This window comes from Erpetoichthys calabaricus, chromosome 12 (assembly GCF_900747795.2).
Source record: "Erpetoichthys calabaricus chromosome 12, fErpCal1.3, whole genome shotgun sequence".
Classification (NCBI taxonomy): domain Eukaryota; kingdom Metazoa; phylum Chordata; class Cladistia; order Polypteriformes; family Polypteridae; genus Erpetoichthys; species Erpetoichthys calabaricus.
Window position 1 is genome coordinate 82,117,788 of NC_041405.2, and position 15,113 is coordinate 82,132,900.

Sequence of the window (15,113 nt, forward strand, 5' to 3'; positions counted from 1 at the left end):
GCTGGTCTACAATCTCAATATCCACAACACAAAATGCATAACTGTGATCAATAATAAATCTATGTCTAAGAAATTCTCCTGATGGACAGATATCTTTAAATATTTTACAGTGAACATATTTCGTTTTTGGGGGCAAAGATAACTCTAAGAAGGTAACACTCAATTTCTTTATAATAGATTGACTAAAGATGAAAAAATGAGTTTATGTAAAAACTGCATAGAACATAATTGTTTTATATAGAAATTACAAATTACTGTATTTTATTTGGCAAAATCTTATTTATAAAATTCTGATCATCAATTAGTAAAAGTGGAAAAAAGTGATATATTTGTGTGTTTTAATCATCAGAATAAAACAAGTTGAAATAGTCTTAATAAGCTTATCATATTGTTTTATGGTTGCAGAAGATATTAAATTTTATACAGAACTCATCAAAGGGTAAGAGATAACTATATTTATCTAAGAGATGATAAACAAATGTTCCTGTCCATCCTATCACTAAAAATCAGAGATCTGTTTATAAAAAGAAATAAACCTGCTCCTCCATATAAGAATATCGTGCAATGAGATCGTACGAATGTTTCCAGTATATACATTCCCTTTTCAAGGGAAAGTCATGGTGCAGTACAAAAGATCAATACAACCCAGCATTTTAAACACTTCTCTTGAAACACGGTATCAAAATCATCGCCCCGAAGAAATATATCCATCCATTGTCCAACCCGCTGAATCCGAACACAGGGTCACGGGAGCCAATCCCAGCCAGCACAGGGCACAAGGCAGGAACCAATCCCGGGCAGGGTGCCAACCCACCGCAGGACACACACAAACACACACTAAGGCCAATGTGGAATCGCCAATCCACCTAACCTGCATGCCTTTGGACTGTGGGAGGAAACCCACGCAAACACGGGGAGAACATGCAAACTCCACGCAGGGAGGACCCGGGAAGCGAACCCGGGTCTCCTAACTGCGAGGCACCGCACAGTGCCACCGTCATTGGAATCCAGTATGTAATCGGGAAATCAATCAGATTTTGAAGCACATAGACGGCCAATTCAAGCTCAGCACCCCTGAACGTTAAAATTGAGAGAGAAAATCTCGAGGTACTGAACACGTTATGCTTCCTGTCAATGTGCTACTCAATAGGTCTTCGATACTACCGAATACCGCAGTATCATTGGTCAGGTATTGGACATAGACGTCCCTGTTGCTGTCACTGGATTGATGTTATTTTCGACGAAAATGTAGCCATCGATCTCTTTTTCGACGAGAAGAAGAAAAATATGTTCCGTGTCCAAGAACAAATAGACAAGCTTTATGCTTTACATGTATATTACACAAGTATTTTCCCAACTGTGTTGTACATATGTTTGATTAATTTGTGTAATAACTTCATTGTGTCGTTTGAAATACTTAAGCATCTTAATGCCCGTACAAAATGTTACAAGGGGAGTTTAGCAGTCAGTCTTAAATAATAAAATGCGCAGCAAAGCTGAATGAGCCAGCTTTTGCAATGATCACTGTTGTTACATGCATCCGGATCTGGCTACGGCTGCATTCTTAATGTGAAATTTATGTTTAATGACTCAGATAAGTATTACTATTTTTCCTCAAATGTGGTTAATTCTTGATATCCAACATCCTGCTGCAGCGTTCTGGTTACCTTTACCAAAGATAATAACAAATAGGACACAAAATAAAAGTCGCAGCAGCACAAATAATTGTGTTGGACAAAACTGCGCTCAATAGTCCCGCTCAAGTTTAAATTGAAAATCCCACTGGCAAAACATCACTTAACTTTTCAGTGGTCGGTGACCTACTTCCTTCACTGTTAAGGGAAATACCACACAATTGTATTACATTAGATATCTTACGATAACCAGAATGCACAAGGAATGCCATGGTATAACACAGTACAATCGCGATATACATTTCAAAACGTGTTCAAGATATCTAATGTACATGCGCATAAAAGGAAAAAGAAACTGGATAAACAGAGCTTCCGCGTTGTATGTATTATTATATGGAATTGCATCATCTTTACACCCCCGCATCCCCCTTCCCATAAGCTCCTCCTTTGCTAGACTCGCGCTTCGTCCAGCTCTTTGGAATTATGGGAATTGTGGTTTATTTGTGATCCACATTTTTTTGTCCACAATATTAATCTTTTCAGGAGTATTTCAATTTATGAATGTTCAGGAATATAGATGATAGAATAACGTAACACATTCCTGACTGCTCTGATTAGTTTTCCAAAATAATGCAAATAATCGAAACCCTTCATGTAAAACACACTTGTAACAGACATCGCAGTTAAACACGAGGTTGTTGGTTAATTCGGCGACACCAGTTCAATGTGAGAGCCTCGGCAAATAATTTTGTTCAACATGTATGTAAGCACTGGTCGATTAACAAACAAACAAATAAATAAACGCGCTGCCTCTTGCTAAAAATCTACTGCACTTTAAGCCAACCTAAAATCGCCTTATAATAAACGTATTTTGTGCTCGGGTATGTGGGACGAGGATCACGCATCCTAATGTAAATTTACATTGAGAAAGAAAATCTGGTTAATTTCCTATCAAAGATAACGCATGAAATACGATTAAGATAAAAATACAGAATCCCATCTTTTGTACTTAATTTCTATAAACGTTTGATACCTAGAGTCTGAAAATGAAAGTAGCAGTGAAAGCGAAAACAACCAGAACAACAATATCATTCATGTTATATGGCATAATTTTTTTATTTCGTCTAGTACATCATTTCCCAGCACTCCTGCCGGATTTCCCTCCACGCCTGCGCATTTGGCGTTGCCCAGTTGTGATAAACAGACGTCAGAAGGGAGTTTTCACCGAGTCAAAACAAAACCAAGTCAAACCAAAAGAAAAGCTACTAGGAGTAGAAAAAGTGCAGCTGGAATTTGGATAAAGTGGGATTTCACTATCGTAACGTCATACTGGATGTGCTGCTTCTGTATTTGTACTTCTGAGGAGGTAAAAGTCGAGGGAGATCCAAGAACGAAGTAAACTGAAGCTGGTCGCGGCTTTAACTCGAGGAGAAGGTGCTAGTGAGGTCGCCGAAGAGAGTGAGCGAGGGAACCAGCGAGCAAAGCGTGCGCGTGAGAGAGCGAGCGGCAGGGGGGCTTTGGGAAGCGCGGGGCACCAAGCGCTCTTGGGACATGGCATACAGGAGCACGCGCCAGCCCGAAAACTTGAAAACAACGACAAGTTATACTAGCCACTTTGTGGCAAAAAGTGGTAACCACCTGTAAAGACTGCGTTTACGCAATAACGGAATAGTCTCGCCCTTGCCCGGACTTGATTGAACGTCTTGCGTATATATTTGTGTACATACAAGAAAACGTGTGCCGAACGCGGAGAAGCTGAAGGGCACTAACTTGTGTATATTACTTGACATACGATTTGGTTGTTCTCAGTAAATACTCGGTTTTCTTCTGGATTCTAGTCGGTAACATAAAAAGAAATCATACGAGTTGGATGGATACAACTAATGACAGCGAACTGGATCCTCCTTACGTCTGTTGGTCTACTAGCTTACCTGTGTTAAAAACGCTCCTGACCCCGTTGTGATTGACTTCTTAATGCTGCTTTTGGATGAGCAGATTTTATAAAGCTGGCCAAAGTTTCGCCTCAGTTTTGACATTTCAGCTCTTGGATTCGCTTTGTTTATAATGCAGTAGGAAACACCTTTACAGACGTCTGCCTCTGTGACACTGACCGTGTAATCCCATTTTTCAGAAGACATCAGAGTATTCTTAATTTTTGTAACAAAAAAGCATTTTCTCATTAAGGTGATTTGTCTATGCAGCAGATTTTTTTTTAATTATTGGAGTTTATGGTCTGTAGCAAATGTTGTTTAGTTCTTTATTTTTAAAAAGTTTTTTTAAACTTTACAGTTAAATCAGTATATTAACTTAAAATCTAATTTGAATCAAGCTAAATCGGCACTTATTTAAAATAATTCCACATATTTTTTAATATTATTAAAGTATAATTTTATTAATAAATGCTACATCCAGTATTCAGCAGAAATGAAACTATATGGATGTAACAGATATTAAAAAAACAAAAAAAAACAGACATAAGATTTTTATTAAACAACTATATTATTAACCCTCCCCCAGTGGGTAAATTTTTCAAGCATAAATTTCTTTTGTCCCTTTTTTTTTTTAATAAACATAGATTCTAATCAACCACCCCCCACCCTACCATGAAAGGGAGAGATTTGACTATTAAGACGATTAAAAAAACGTAATCCCTCTTCTGTGGATTAGAGTTTTATTGCAGGATTCGGATTATAGTAAATCCTTATTGCCAGCTATTGACATATTTTTACATTATATGTTGTCAACATTCCCTTTTGCTCTTGGGAACTTAATTAGAGGAAGGAAATTTTCCAGTGCAAATTGGTCATACAGGACATTATAAAAATTTTTATTTATAAACAGGTGCTATAAATTTGGCAAGTTTGTTGCTTTTTGACAAACATTTCTCAAGGATTTTTTGCATTTTCAAAACATAAAAAATGTAATCTTTTCAGAAATATTTTGGTATGTTTTAATTGTATTACATTTGACATTTTAAAATAATAATCTTTTCAGAGAAGAAGGTTTTCATCATTTTTTTTTCTCCAGTCAATAAAAATATGGAGAACGAACAGATTCCACCAGTGGAAATTGACCCAGATTTTCAGCCTCAAAGTCGGCCTAGGTCATGCACATGGCCTCTGCCTAGACCAGACATTTCTACTGTAAAACAAGAGGGGGTGGAGTCAGCAGTTAACACTCCTCCAACTGAAGATGAGAAACCAGAGGTACTTCCAGTTATTTCGGAACCAGAGAATGGGAATGCCCCAGAAGGAGAAATTCTAGTTGGAGGAGCTGGTGCAGCTCAGAGAAAAGGCCCCTCACGTCGCAATGCATGGGGTAACCAGTCCTATGCAGATCTGATTAGCCAGGCTATTGAGAACTCGCCTGAGAAGAGACTTACACTTGCACAGATTTATGACTGGATGGTGAACACCGTGCCTTACTTTAAAGATAAGGGAGACAGCAACAGTTCTGCAGGATGGAAGGTGTGTTTTTTGCTTAACTAATGAGATTCAAATAAAAGTAATGTAGGTGTATTTGTCATTTGAGCATATTTGTGGGTTAAGTTCTCCTCATTAAACATAAAAAATGTGTGTGTATTTGTTAGATTATCTCTTTAAATTAATCGGAATGCCAAGGAATGTTTCATAGCAAGTTGTATTCCTAGATGCATGATAGTGTAATGTTTAGGACTAATGCCTCAGTGTTCTGAGGAGTTTGGTTCATGTGGAATTTCTGCTGGTAACTGGGTTTCCTCTCAAATGCAAAAAATATGAAGGGTTCTTAAAAGATTACTTAGTGTGAGTAAATTAACATTTTTGACCGACATCAGATTACTTAGTGTGAGTAAATTAACATTTTTGACCGACATCACTTCCAGGTTTAGTTCCTGCTTTGTACCAAATACTGATTTGACAGACCTCCGCCTGTCTGTCTGTGACCGTGTAAATGGATGGATTGAGGATTGGGTGGAGTTTATAATAACTGAATGGAGAGACCTTTATGCATATTGATATGTTGTTATAAGAACACATTTTTTTATAAAATAAATAGTAAATACAGTAGAAAGCTACATTTCTGTCACATAAAAATGTAGTGTTAAGAGTGTTTAAAAAATAGTTTATAGATGAGCTTTATTCATTTTTCAGACTCCTCAGGATTCTTATTTGAGAATTTTTGACAGGGTTTGGATATTCAGAAATTTTGCCAAATCCCTCGAAGTACTCCTCTGTGTGTTAAACAACCCATTCAGTATACAAGATTTGCTGACTTAAGTTCGTACAATGGTTTCCAAGTTCTTTCCTGTGGCTGCAGGTTTTTGGTTCATCCAGTTTCACTATTGGTGAGCCATCTTACGTCTTGTTGAGCTCACTGTTTTATTAGCCTTTTTCTTTTTGTATTTTGAATTTAGAAAAGAACTATACTGTGTTTACAGTAAATTTAGAAATACACCTACTCCACTTTTCCTATTAATTTGCCATTTTCTGTGACTTTTGCTGCCTTAAATATATGCTAATAGGTAAGTTAGCTTGTGCTTTCTATACAATAAAACAAACTTTATTACTGACAACAGTAAGTGAAGTACACACCAGGACAAATGCTATCAAATGCTGAAAGGCTATAGCCACTGCAGTGTCAGACCTGCAGGCTTCATCACTTGGAAATACGGGATGATAAAAATCTTAAAAAATAAGATAAAGTAACACAAAATTGTCTCAATGTAACATGTGTAAATGCATACTATATTCCAATAAAATTTAGCAGACCACTTATGACAATTCTGTTGTCAAGCCTTTCTTCTTTCGGCCCTAGTGCCTACTTTGTTCATTGTTAATTTTCATTATTGGAATACAATAACTGTTCTAGCTGGCTTTGCCCAGAAAAGTGATGAGATGTACATCACATGCATTAAATAAATAAAGGACAGATCTGACACTTATAGCCTCCTCATCACAGCAGAAAAACGCATTTTTTTTTAGTATCGTTTAACTACTCTGAAATTAAGCGTAGGATTTATTAGTAATTGTCATCAAATAAATATTGTATAACAGTAATAATTCTCAATTGTTCAGTAATAATATTGAAATGTTATAGAGCATGTACAGTCGTAATGTACAACTTGATCATAGGGAGTCAACTGAGGGTCGAGTGGCACACATGCCACTTTGTTTGGTCTCATTCCTATAGTAAAATTAAGGAATTAAGAAACAAAGGTAGAATTTACTTTTCCATATCAAATTGTTTGTGCTTTGGTTTTAAAGAGGGGTATCTTAGTTAAAATTGTACAGAAAAAATAATCTGTCAGAAATGTGATTTGCTGTACCCAGACATTCTGCATATCAACAAAGATGATGGAACTACTGTAAGTTCAGTAAGCTGACATCTGTTCATGCAGAAATGTTAAGTGTTTGGAGCAGTTTACAAGATTGGTGCCACAAGAATTAGTGAAAGTTTGTTAACATCCATCACAAAATGTAGAATATAAAGATGCAAAGGTGAAAAAATCTTCATTTTATGGCAGTTAAGTTCAGGTACACCACACATTTATGAATATAGATTTGAAATTACCTCAAATGAAGTCAAATGACAGAGAAACATTAAGGAATTGCATGCTTCTCTATCTACATAAAGTGTGGCTGCATTTGTGGAGGGGTTCCAAAATAGTTCAAAATGCAGCCACTAAAAAGGTTTCAGCAATTAGTGCGACTTGTGTACAAAAAACATTCCACAGTTCAAGTGTCATCATTTTAAAAGTTTATTAAATTTCAAAGCTAACAGTTCACACAAAAATAAAGAAGAAAGATGATAAGTTTTTTCTTCTTTTTTTGTGTGTATTATCTATGTTTTTAGTTTAAGGTTTAATTATTATGGTTTGCATTTCTTAAAGTTTCTATATGTTATCACATTCACTATGACCTTAATTTTGATATAAGAACATATGAGGGAAGACTGCTGTTCTTCAGCCTGAGTAGTGCTTCTGGCAGATCCCCTTGAAGTGTCTGCCCTATCTCGCTCCTGCCATCTGAAAATACTATTGTTACTCCAGTTTAAGTACAGATTTTGTCACAAGTGGATCATTTGGTCATGCATTATTTTCCCTAGACAAAAACTCAATAATACCTTTTTTTCCCCCTCAAAATGAACATTCAAAAAAAGAGGGAATGGATTTTTATTACGATCAAGTTTAATACGATCAAAGTTATTGAGTGTCGAACATAACTGCAAAGGTTTTTTGAAATAGGTGGAGTGGTTTTTGTGTTATGCTTTGACAGAATGGTAGAAATTAAAAAAAAAAATATATATATATATAAAATGCCTGCCAAATAATACAAAGAGTACAAGACACGTTTCGCCCCGATTGGGGCTTATCAGGTGTACACACTTTTGATTCCCCTTTCAGGGATTGAATCTCGGACGCTAGCAAAGCCACAGTCATTGCACCATTGCGGCTGGTTTGCGTACTTGACAGGGTGGAAATTGACAAAAAAAAAAAAACAAGCTAATTAAACAGCAAGACCAATTAACACTAAAATGACTCCTTGATTATGAAAGTGGCTGGAGGAAAAGCCTGTAGCAACAGAGCTCCTTTAGGACTGAAGCTGGAAACCTTTGCTTCATTCATTCATTCATTCATTCATTCATTCATTCATTCATTTATTTATTTATTTATTTATTTATTTATTTATTTATGTGTCTGCTTTATGTAATATATGATTGTGGGGGTCAGTCATTGTGGTCAAAGCAGCAGCCAACAATAGTATAGTGCCAGTTTGTCATAGGACACATTCATACATCGTCTTAATGCAATTTCGATTAGCTAGTTATTATAACATGCACCTGTTTTTTCAAGGAGGAGCAAAATAAAGGCAAATGTAAGGAGAATGTGCCAACTCCAGTGATTTTTATTTAATATACTTAGAATAATGTGAGCCAGTTTGCATGCAAGTTTCATTAATCAGTCTTCAAATAATTTTGTTGTTTTAATTATTATGTTCATTTTATGTAATAAATTAAGGTTGGCTATTGAAAGTAAAGCTGGAGAAATTTGAAATTGTCAGCTTGTCAATGTCTTTAACTGTAAATTTCTTTGCATCTGTTAACTGTCTTGTACACAATGTTTCACTGTACTAACTTAAGTTGATTCTAAAAATAATGGGTGGATGTTATTTTTCACTGTGTTATCTGGAAGTGCTGTGTTGTAGATATTATATATTTAGTAATCTTAATTAAATTGGCAATAGAGGAAACAGAAGTCTGAGTGCCATTCTGCTTGTTGAATAGACATTAGATTTCTTTTAAGTATTTTGGATTTTGTTCAGTTCTATTTGAAGTGACAAATTACATGCAGTCCTAGATAATTATGTTCAAAAGTTGTTTATCTGGATTAATTAACATTTATAGCATACTGTGTCTTACCTTCTAGAGCAGGGGTAGTCAATTATGATTTAAGGAGGTCGAGATAGAGAAAATTTCCTCATGTACAGGTCTGCAGCATCATCATGTTTAAGTTGCATTATAATTTAATTAACATTATTACATTATAATTAATTTTATATATATATATATAATATATATATATATATATATATATATTCAAATCAAGCAAAGTCAGCTATAATTCAATACCATTTCAACAATATTTATTTTTAGTTCAACTCTGGGCGGCTACATACAATAATAAATAAAATAAATAAATAAGAAAAAATTTAAAAAAGTAAATGCAAGGTAAATTTTGACATTCAACTGAAAATTATAAATAGTAAGTACTTTAATAATAATAATAAGTTTTAACATTTTAACAAAAAAAAAGACTTGGCCTCATATAAAAATAAAATATATAAGAGTTTTTAATATGTACACAACTGAACAGGCTTAACCAGTTTCACAGTAAATCTGGACATCTTTAAATAACTGAACATATCTTTCCCTCTTTCTTTCCCTCATATCCCACTGCCTACTTTCTTTTGTTCAGTGAGAGAAGTGAGCTCTTGCTCGGACTGCCATGATTTTAAATCTGGGCTGGAATAGTGTCAGTGCCACCCTCATAATAATAATAATAATAATAATTCATTACATTTATATATGCATGTGTGACGATTGTCATCACTGAATGGTTTTTTGTGAGGTCCCAAAATTCACGCAACACTGGGGGAACACTTGTCGGAGAGTTGTTGGCCAGTAAATTAATGTGTTAAAATCCTCGTTGACCAATTGTAGTTGGCTTTAAGATCACTTATTTTCTGTAGCCTAATTCGCTTAGGCGAATTTAGTGGGTAACTTTTCTCAAATGTAATTTTTTGCTTCATTTCATACTGGGAATTTTGCATTCCCACTTTTAACCACTGCCACTGTCTGAGAAGATGAGACACAGCGGTTTCGAGCTTCCTACGGGAAGTATTAATATAAACACCTCGGTCCATTCCGGTTTAAAAGCCCAGTTTTCGGTGTAAACCTTCTGCCGTTTAGCAAAAGCCATGGCACATTGACTCACAATTTCACCACTTTTCTCTCTGTCTTCTCACTCCTTCATATTTTCCTCTTCCTGTCACTGCCACAAGCGGAATGCAGGTTTTCCGCACCTTTATTCAGTGAAGGCCCGCCCTACGCTGCAGTGATTGGCTGACATTGTTACCTTCATCTTAACCTATCTCAGTCTTCATTCTTAAACCCAACCAACTCGAACCCACGAAGGCAACAAGTACTAGCCAATCAGAGACCTGTAGGAGATCCTTTTCACTGAGTAGCGATATAGAAACACTGTCAGAAAAGAGTTGCCGGTAAAAATGTAATCTCTGCCAAAACTAAATAAAACTCAATGATATGTATGTTCCAGGTCTGAGAGAAGAGAGTCTAGGTCAGAACCCGGACCGCAGTCCTCCTGTTAGTGACCTGTGTTCTAGAGGCTATCCTGACAAATGCAGTAATAAACCTTCTTCTCAGAAAGCAACTCTTTGCTACAAAGCAGTCATACTGCAAAAAGAAATAAAAAAAAATCCATCCATCCATTTTCCAACCCGCTGAATCCGAACACAGGGTCACGGGGGTCTGCTGGAGCCAATCCCAGCCAACACAGGGCACAAGGCAGGAACCAATCCTGGGCAGGGTGCCAACCCACCGCAGGATACACACAAATAAACCCACACACTAGGGCCAAATTAGAATCGCCAATCCACCTAACCTGCATGTCTTTGGACTGTGGGAGAAAACCGGAGCGCCTGGAGGAAACCCACACAGACACGGGGAGAATATGCAAACTCCACGCAGGGAGGACCCGGGAAGCAAACCTGGGTCTCCTAACTGCGAGGCAGCAGTGCTTCCACTGTGCCACCGTGCCGCAATAAAAAAAAATATTGAAATCTATTTTCCTTGTATTGTTAATTGCCAGAACTACCTTATGAGTGTTTGGGATGTACATGTTGCTTCACTATATACTGTATAATGTATTTTCAGTTGTTATTGGTCTTGCTCATATTTTGGAGCTGACTAAAAATTCCCATATCCTAAACATATTCATAATATAGAATTCCTCATCTGCATAATCCAGTTCATGGTCACAGGGGTCTGAGACATTTTTCCAGTAGCACCTTAACATGCCTATCTTTTACTGTACAGAAGGAAAACTAGACTACATTGAGAAAAACCCTGTGTAAACTCCATTCAGACAACAACCAGATATGGGACTTAAGTTCAGGTTCCATGAGGCAGCCAGCCACTGCAAACCCATGGCATCCAAAATTGAAAGTACTATAGGTTTTACTTCTTGTATGTTGCAGACCTAGCTCAGAATAACATTCATCCATCAGTTATTTAATCTTGTTGAGGTACCAAAGCCTAACCAAGCAGCAGTGTTCACAAGGCGCACACATACATAAACTCACAGTCACTAATACTAGGCCAGTTTAGAGTTGCCAATCAGGTTAACATGGACATCATTTTCTTTTTTTAGAGATCATTTGTAGCTTACCACGTTTAGCAGATTTTAATGATTACAACTGAATTTTCTTTATCATATTAACTGCCTGTGGAATGCAGAGTACAGGGGCATGTGAATACAAATATTGATGATCCAGATAATGCAAATATAAAATTGTCAGGGAATTTTGCTTTTACTAACAACAAAAGTAAAGCAAATTTACATAGTTGTATATTTCTTTTAATTGACTGTTAAGGTGGTGGAGATGAAATATATTTAAAAAAAAAAAAAAAACTTATTAACAGTCATAGCTGTTTATATGAATATTTTTAAAGGTGGTCATTACTAAGCAGCATTCAGTATTTGTCATCTTTTGATAGAACAGTCGTATAAATTTGAAAAGGCATATGTTCTTCTGTGGTAGTAACATTTTGTTTATTGTTATTTACATAGAATTCGATTCGTCACAACCTTTCCTTGCATAGCAAATTTCTGCGAGTGCACAATGAGTCAACCGGGAAGAGTTCTTGGTGGATGCTGAATCCGGAGGGTGGCAAAAGTGGAAAAACTCCACGTCGTCGTGCTGCATCAATGGACAATAGCAGTAAGCTTCTGAAGAGCCGTGTGCGGGCAGCAAAAACAAAAAAACAGACCACAGCAACCAGTGGCATTACACAAGAAGGACAAACTGGAAACACAGAAAATCCCGGGAATGGTTCTCAGCAACAGTTTCCTAAATGGAATGTCAACAGCAGTAGCCCTTCCTCCCGGGGCAGCATGGAGGATCCAGACATCTGGACTGCTTTCCGCCCACGTACTAGTTCTAATGCTAGCACGCTAAGTGGAAGATTGTCCCCCATTGCTCCAGGCCATGAGGATGATGATAATCTAGGTGATGATGACCTCCACACTACTTTAGCCACATATTCTGCTAGCAGTGTACCTCCTACACTAACTGAAACATTAATGGAGGACCTGGAACTCATTGATAGTCTCAATCTAATATCTTCTCAGCAGAATAACAGCTCTAGTACGAGCTCTGTAAATTCTTCGAGCTCTGTGCTACCTTCAGCTGCAGTGCTTTTGCAAAGGAGCTCTAGCTTTTCCTCATACCCACAGCTCCAACAAAGCAAACCACAACTAGCACAGAACAATAGTAGTACTGGTGGTACAGCAGTTAGCAGTTTTGGAAACTCTTTGTTTAGCCCACTATCCAGTACAGCTGGTGCCAACAGAGTAGGAGGTCATTTCAGTAGCAGTGTTGATGGCACTCGGCTGCCAACAAGTTTAGAAACTCTTCTAACATCTGACTCTCCACCCCCTAGTGATGTCATGATGTCGCAAGTGGACCCCATAATGCCTAGCCCAAGTAGTACCAGCCTTCATATCTTAAGTAGCCAGCTTAGTCAAGGCAAATTGACAGGCCAGATAATACTGGGTAAAAATCAGGAACAAAATTCCTCACTGAATCTCACCCTTCAGCAGCAGCAGCGAACTCATCTGCTTGGGAATTCTACCCAGGCTCTTGGATTGGGGATGTTGGTTCAAGGAGTAAACTCTGATTCTTCTAACTTACCTGCACTGAAGCCACAGCTCCCTCAAGGGCCCAGTAGTCCTTCTGGGTTACTTGTAAGTGGTGTTCAGTCATCTGTTGGTAGCATCCCAGGAATAAGCCAGTTTAGTGGAGCTGGCTGTTTTCTTCCTGGTCATGACAAACTCCCCAATGATTTGGACATAGAAATGTTCACAGAGAACCTTGACTGTGATGTGGATTACATTATTAACAGTGACCTCATGGATGGAGATGGAATGGATTTCAACTTTGACCCTATACTCACCACGAACCAGAACTTCTCAACTAGTTCTACTACTCAAGGCTCATCACACTCCTGGGTACCCAGCTAATCTATTTTTCTATGTGGTAAGTATGTTCAGGTGAATCTGTGGTTGTAAAATTATATTTGTTCTTGTTTTCAGAGATTAAATATACTAGGGCTTTAAAGATATTATTGAAAGTCAACATTTTATTTGATATTCCTGTTTTCAGGTACATGATAATCTTCTAAACTAGTAATGTTATTTTAGTTCTGTTTGCTATGGTGTTGTGAAAAAGACTGAGCATTAGTGGATGACATCAACAATTCGAAGAAATGAAGCTGGCTTTTGTAATAGTTTCTGTAGCATACGTGCATGGCACTTTTATCACTTGATCTTTGTATATTGACAGTTGGTGTCATGTTGAATTTGTGCAGGCAAATGTTATATATTGGCAAAGGTGTTATGGGAAAATTAGTGAGAAAATAATTTTGTCAATAAGTAAGTTGTAGGAAAAAGATTATTATTAATATGTTAATATTTATTTCAGCTTCTAAGTAGAATACATTTGTCTTATTTAGGTATTGTGGAGAGGTTAATATAAGAGAATTGTGTTACAATTAATACCTAACCACAGCTCATTAAAAGATGAATATTCATTGGGGAAAAATGCATCCCTGACCCAATACAGTACTTGAAAACATTTCTGTGTGCACAGATAATGTATGCAGGTAAAGCTCCTGTACCAACAAATAAATAAGAAAGCAATGATAAAAGGCATGGTGTCAGTGTGTACATACATGTGTACATTGTTGGTCATGCAACGTTTTCCTCTGTTGTACATACATGAAAGGTTATATCCCATTATGCAACTTTTCTACCAATTTTTAGTCAGAGACTCAATTTGCATAATCTTAACGTGTCAGAAGCAGTCATGGTACATTCCTGCGAATGCCAATTTTGTAGTTTTGACATATCCAGCAACTTAGTATAACTAGTCTGTGACCCAGCCTGGGAAAATCAAATGGTTTTGTCATGAGTTGTAGGAGTGGGCTCTGTGTATACAAGAGCTGATAGCAAATGAGAGCTCAGCCATACAGTAAATAATATGCTTATAACACAGTTATGAGGGAAAAGGAGCATGAGTGTTTAGCAACTAACAAACAGACTCATCAGTGTGATGTTGTGTGTTTTATGTGCCATGACAGAATGGGGGTTGGGGGCTTGGGGTGGCACAGATTACAGCTGAACTCGCTGTACCTGTTAAGTCTTTGCACTTGTACTAGGTCCATCATGTAGAAAAAGGAGTGTGTTCCTGACATTTTGGAAATGTGGAACTATTGGAATGTCGGAATGCATTTTTGTAATTTGATATAATGTTCAAATTCTAGTCATCAAGTCTGACATCCCTTCTGACTAGAAGTCATGTGACATGACATAGCCTTAATCCTTTAATTGACCAATCTATGCAGGTGAACAGTTCTTTCAGTGCAGCCCATGTTTCCTTTACCACCTGCTGTATGTGGCACGCTTCATGTGTACCAAAACATTGATTGCCAAATAACGTCTCTGACTCATCTAACCATTATCTGTTATACTGCATGTATAGGAGATGCTAAAAAGTTTACCAGAATATTCACAATCTAAATGAGAGATATTACACTAACAATCTCTCATTTGTTCCTGATTTAACTTACTATTACTGTGAGCTAAGTGGAAAGGAATAGTTTACACCATTGCAAGCTACATTTACTTTAGTAAAAAAAAGC

General features: G+C 37.0%; 1 protein-coding gene across 1 annotated transcript in view; it reads left to right on the forward strand.

Moving 5' to 3' along the window:
- Positions 1-2,801: 2,801 nt before the first annotated feature.
- foxo4 (forkhead box O4) overlaps positions 2,802-15,113 on the forward strand; it is a 39,475-nt gene continuing 27,163 nt past the window's right edge. The window contains exons 1-2 of the mRNA XM_028815744.2: positions 2,802-5,101; positions 11,983-13,450. Of these exons, the coding sequence (XP_028671577.1) occupies positions 4,673-5,101; positions 11,983-13,434 (1,881 nt within the window). The 5' untranslated portion in view covers positions 2,802-4,672 and the 3' untranslated portion in view covers positions 13,435-13,450. The remainder of the gene's footprint in view (positions 5,102-11,982; positions 13,451-15,113) is intronic.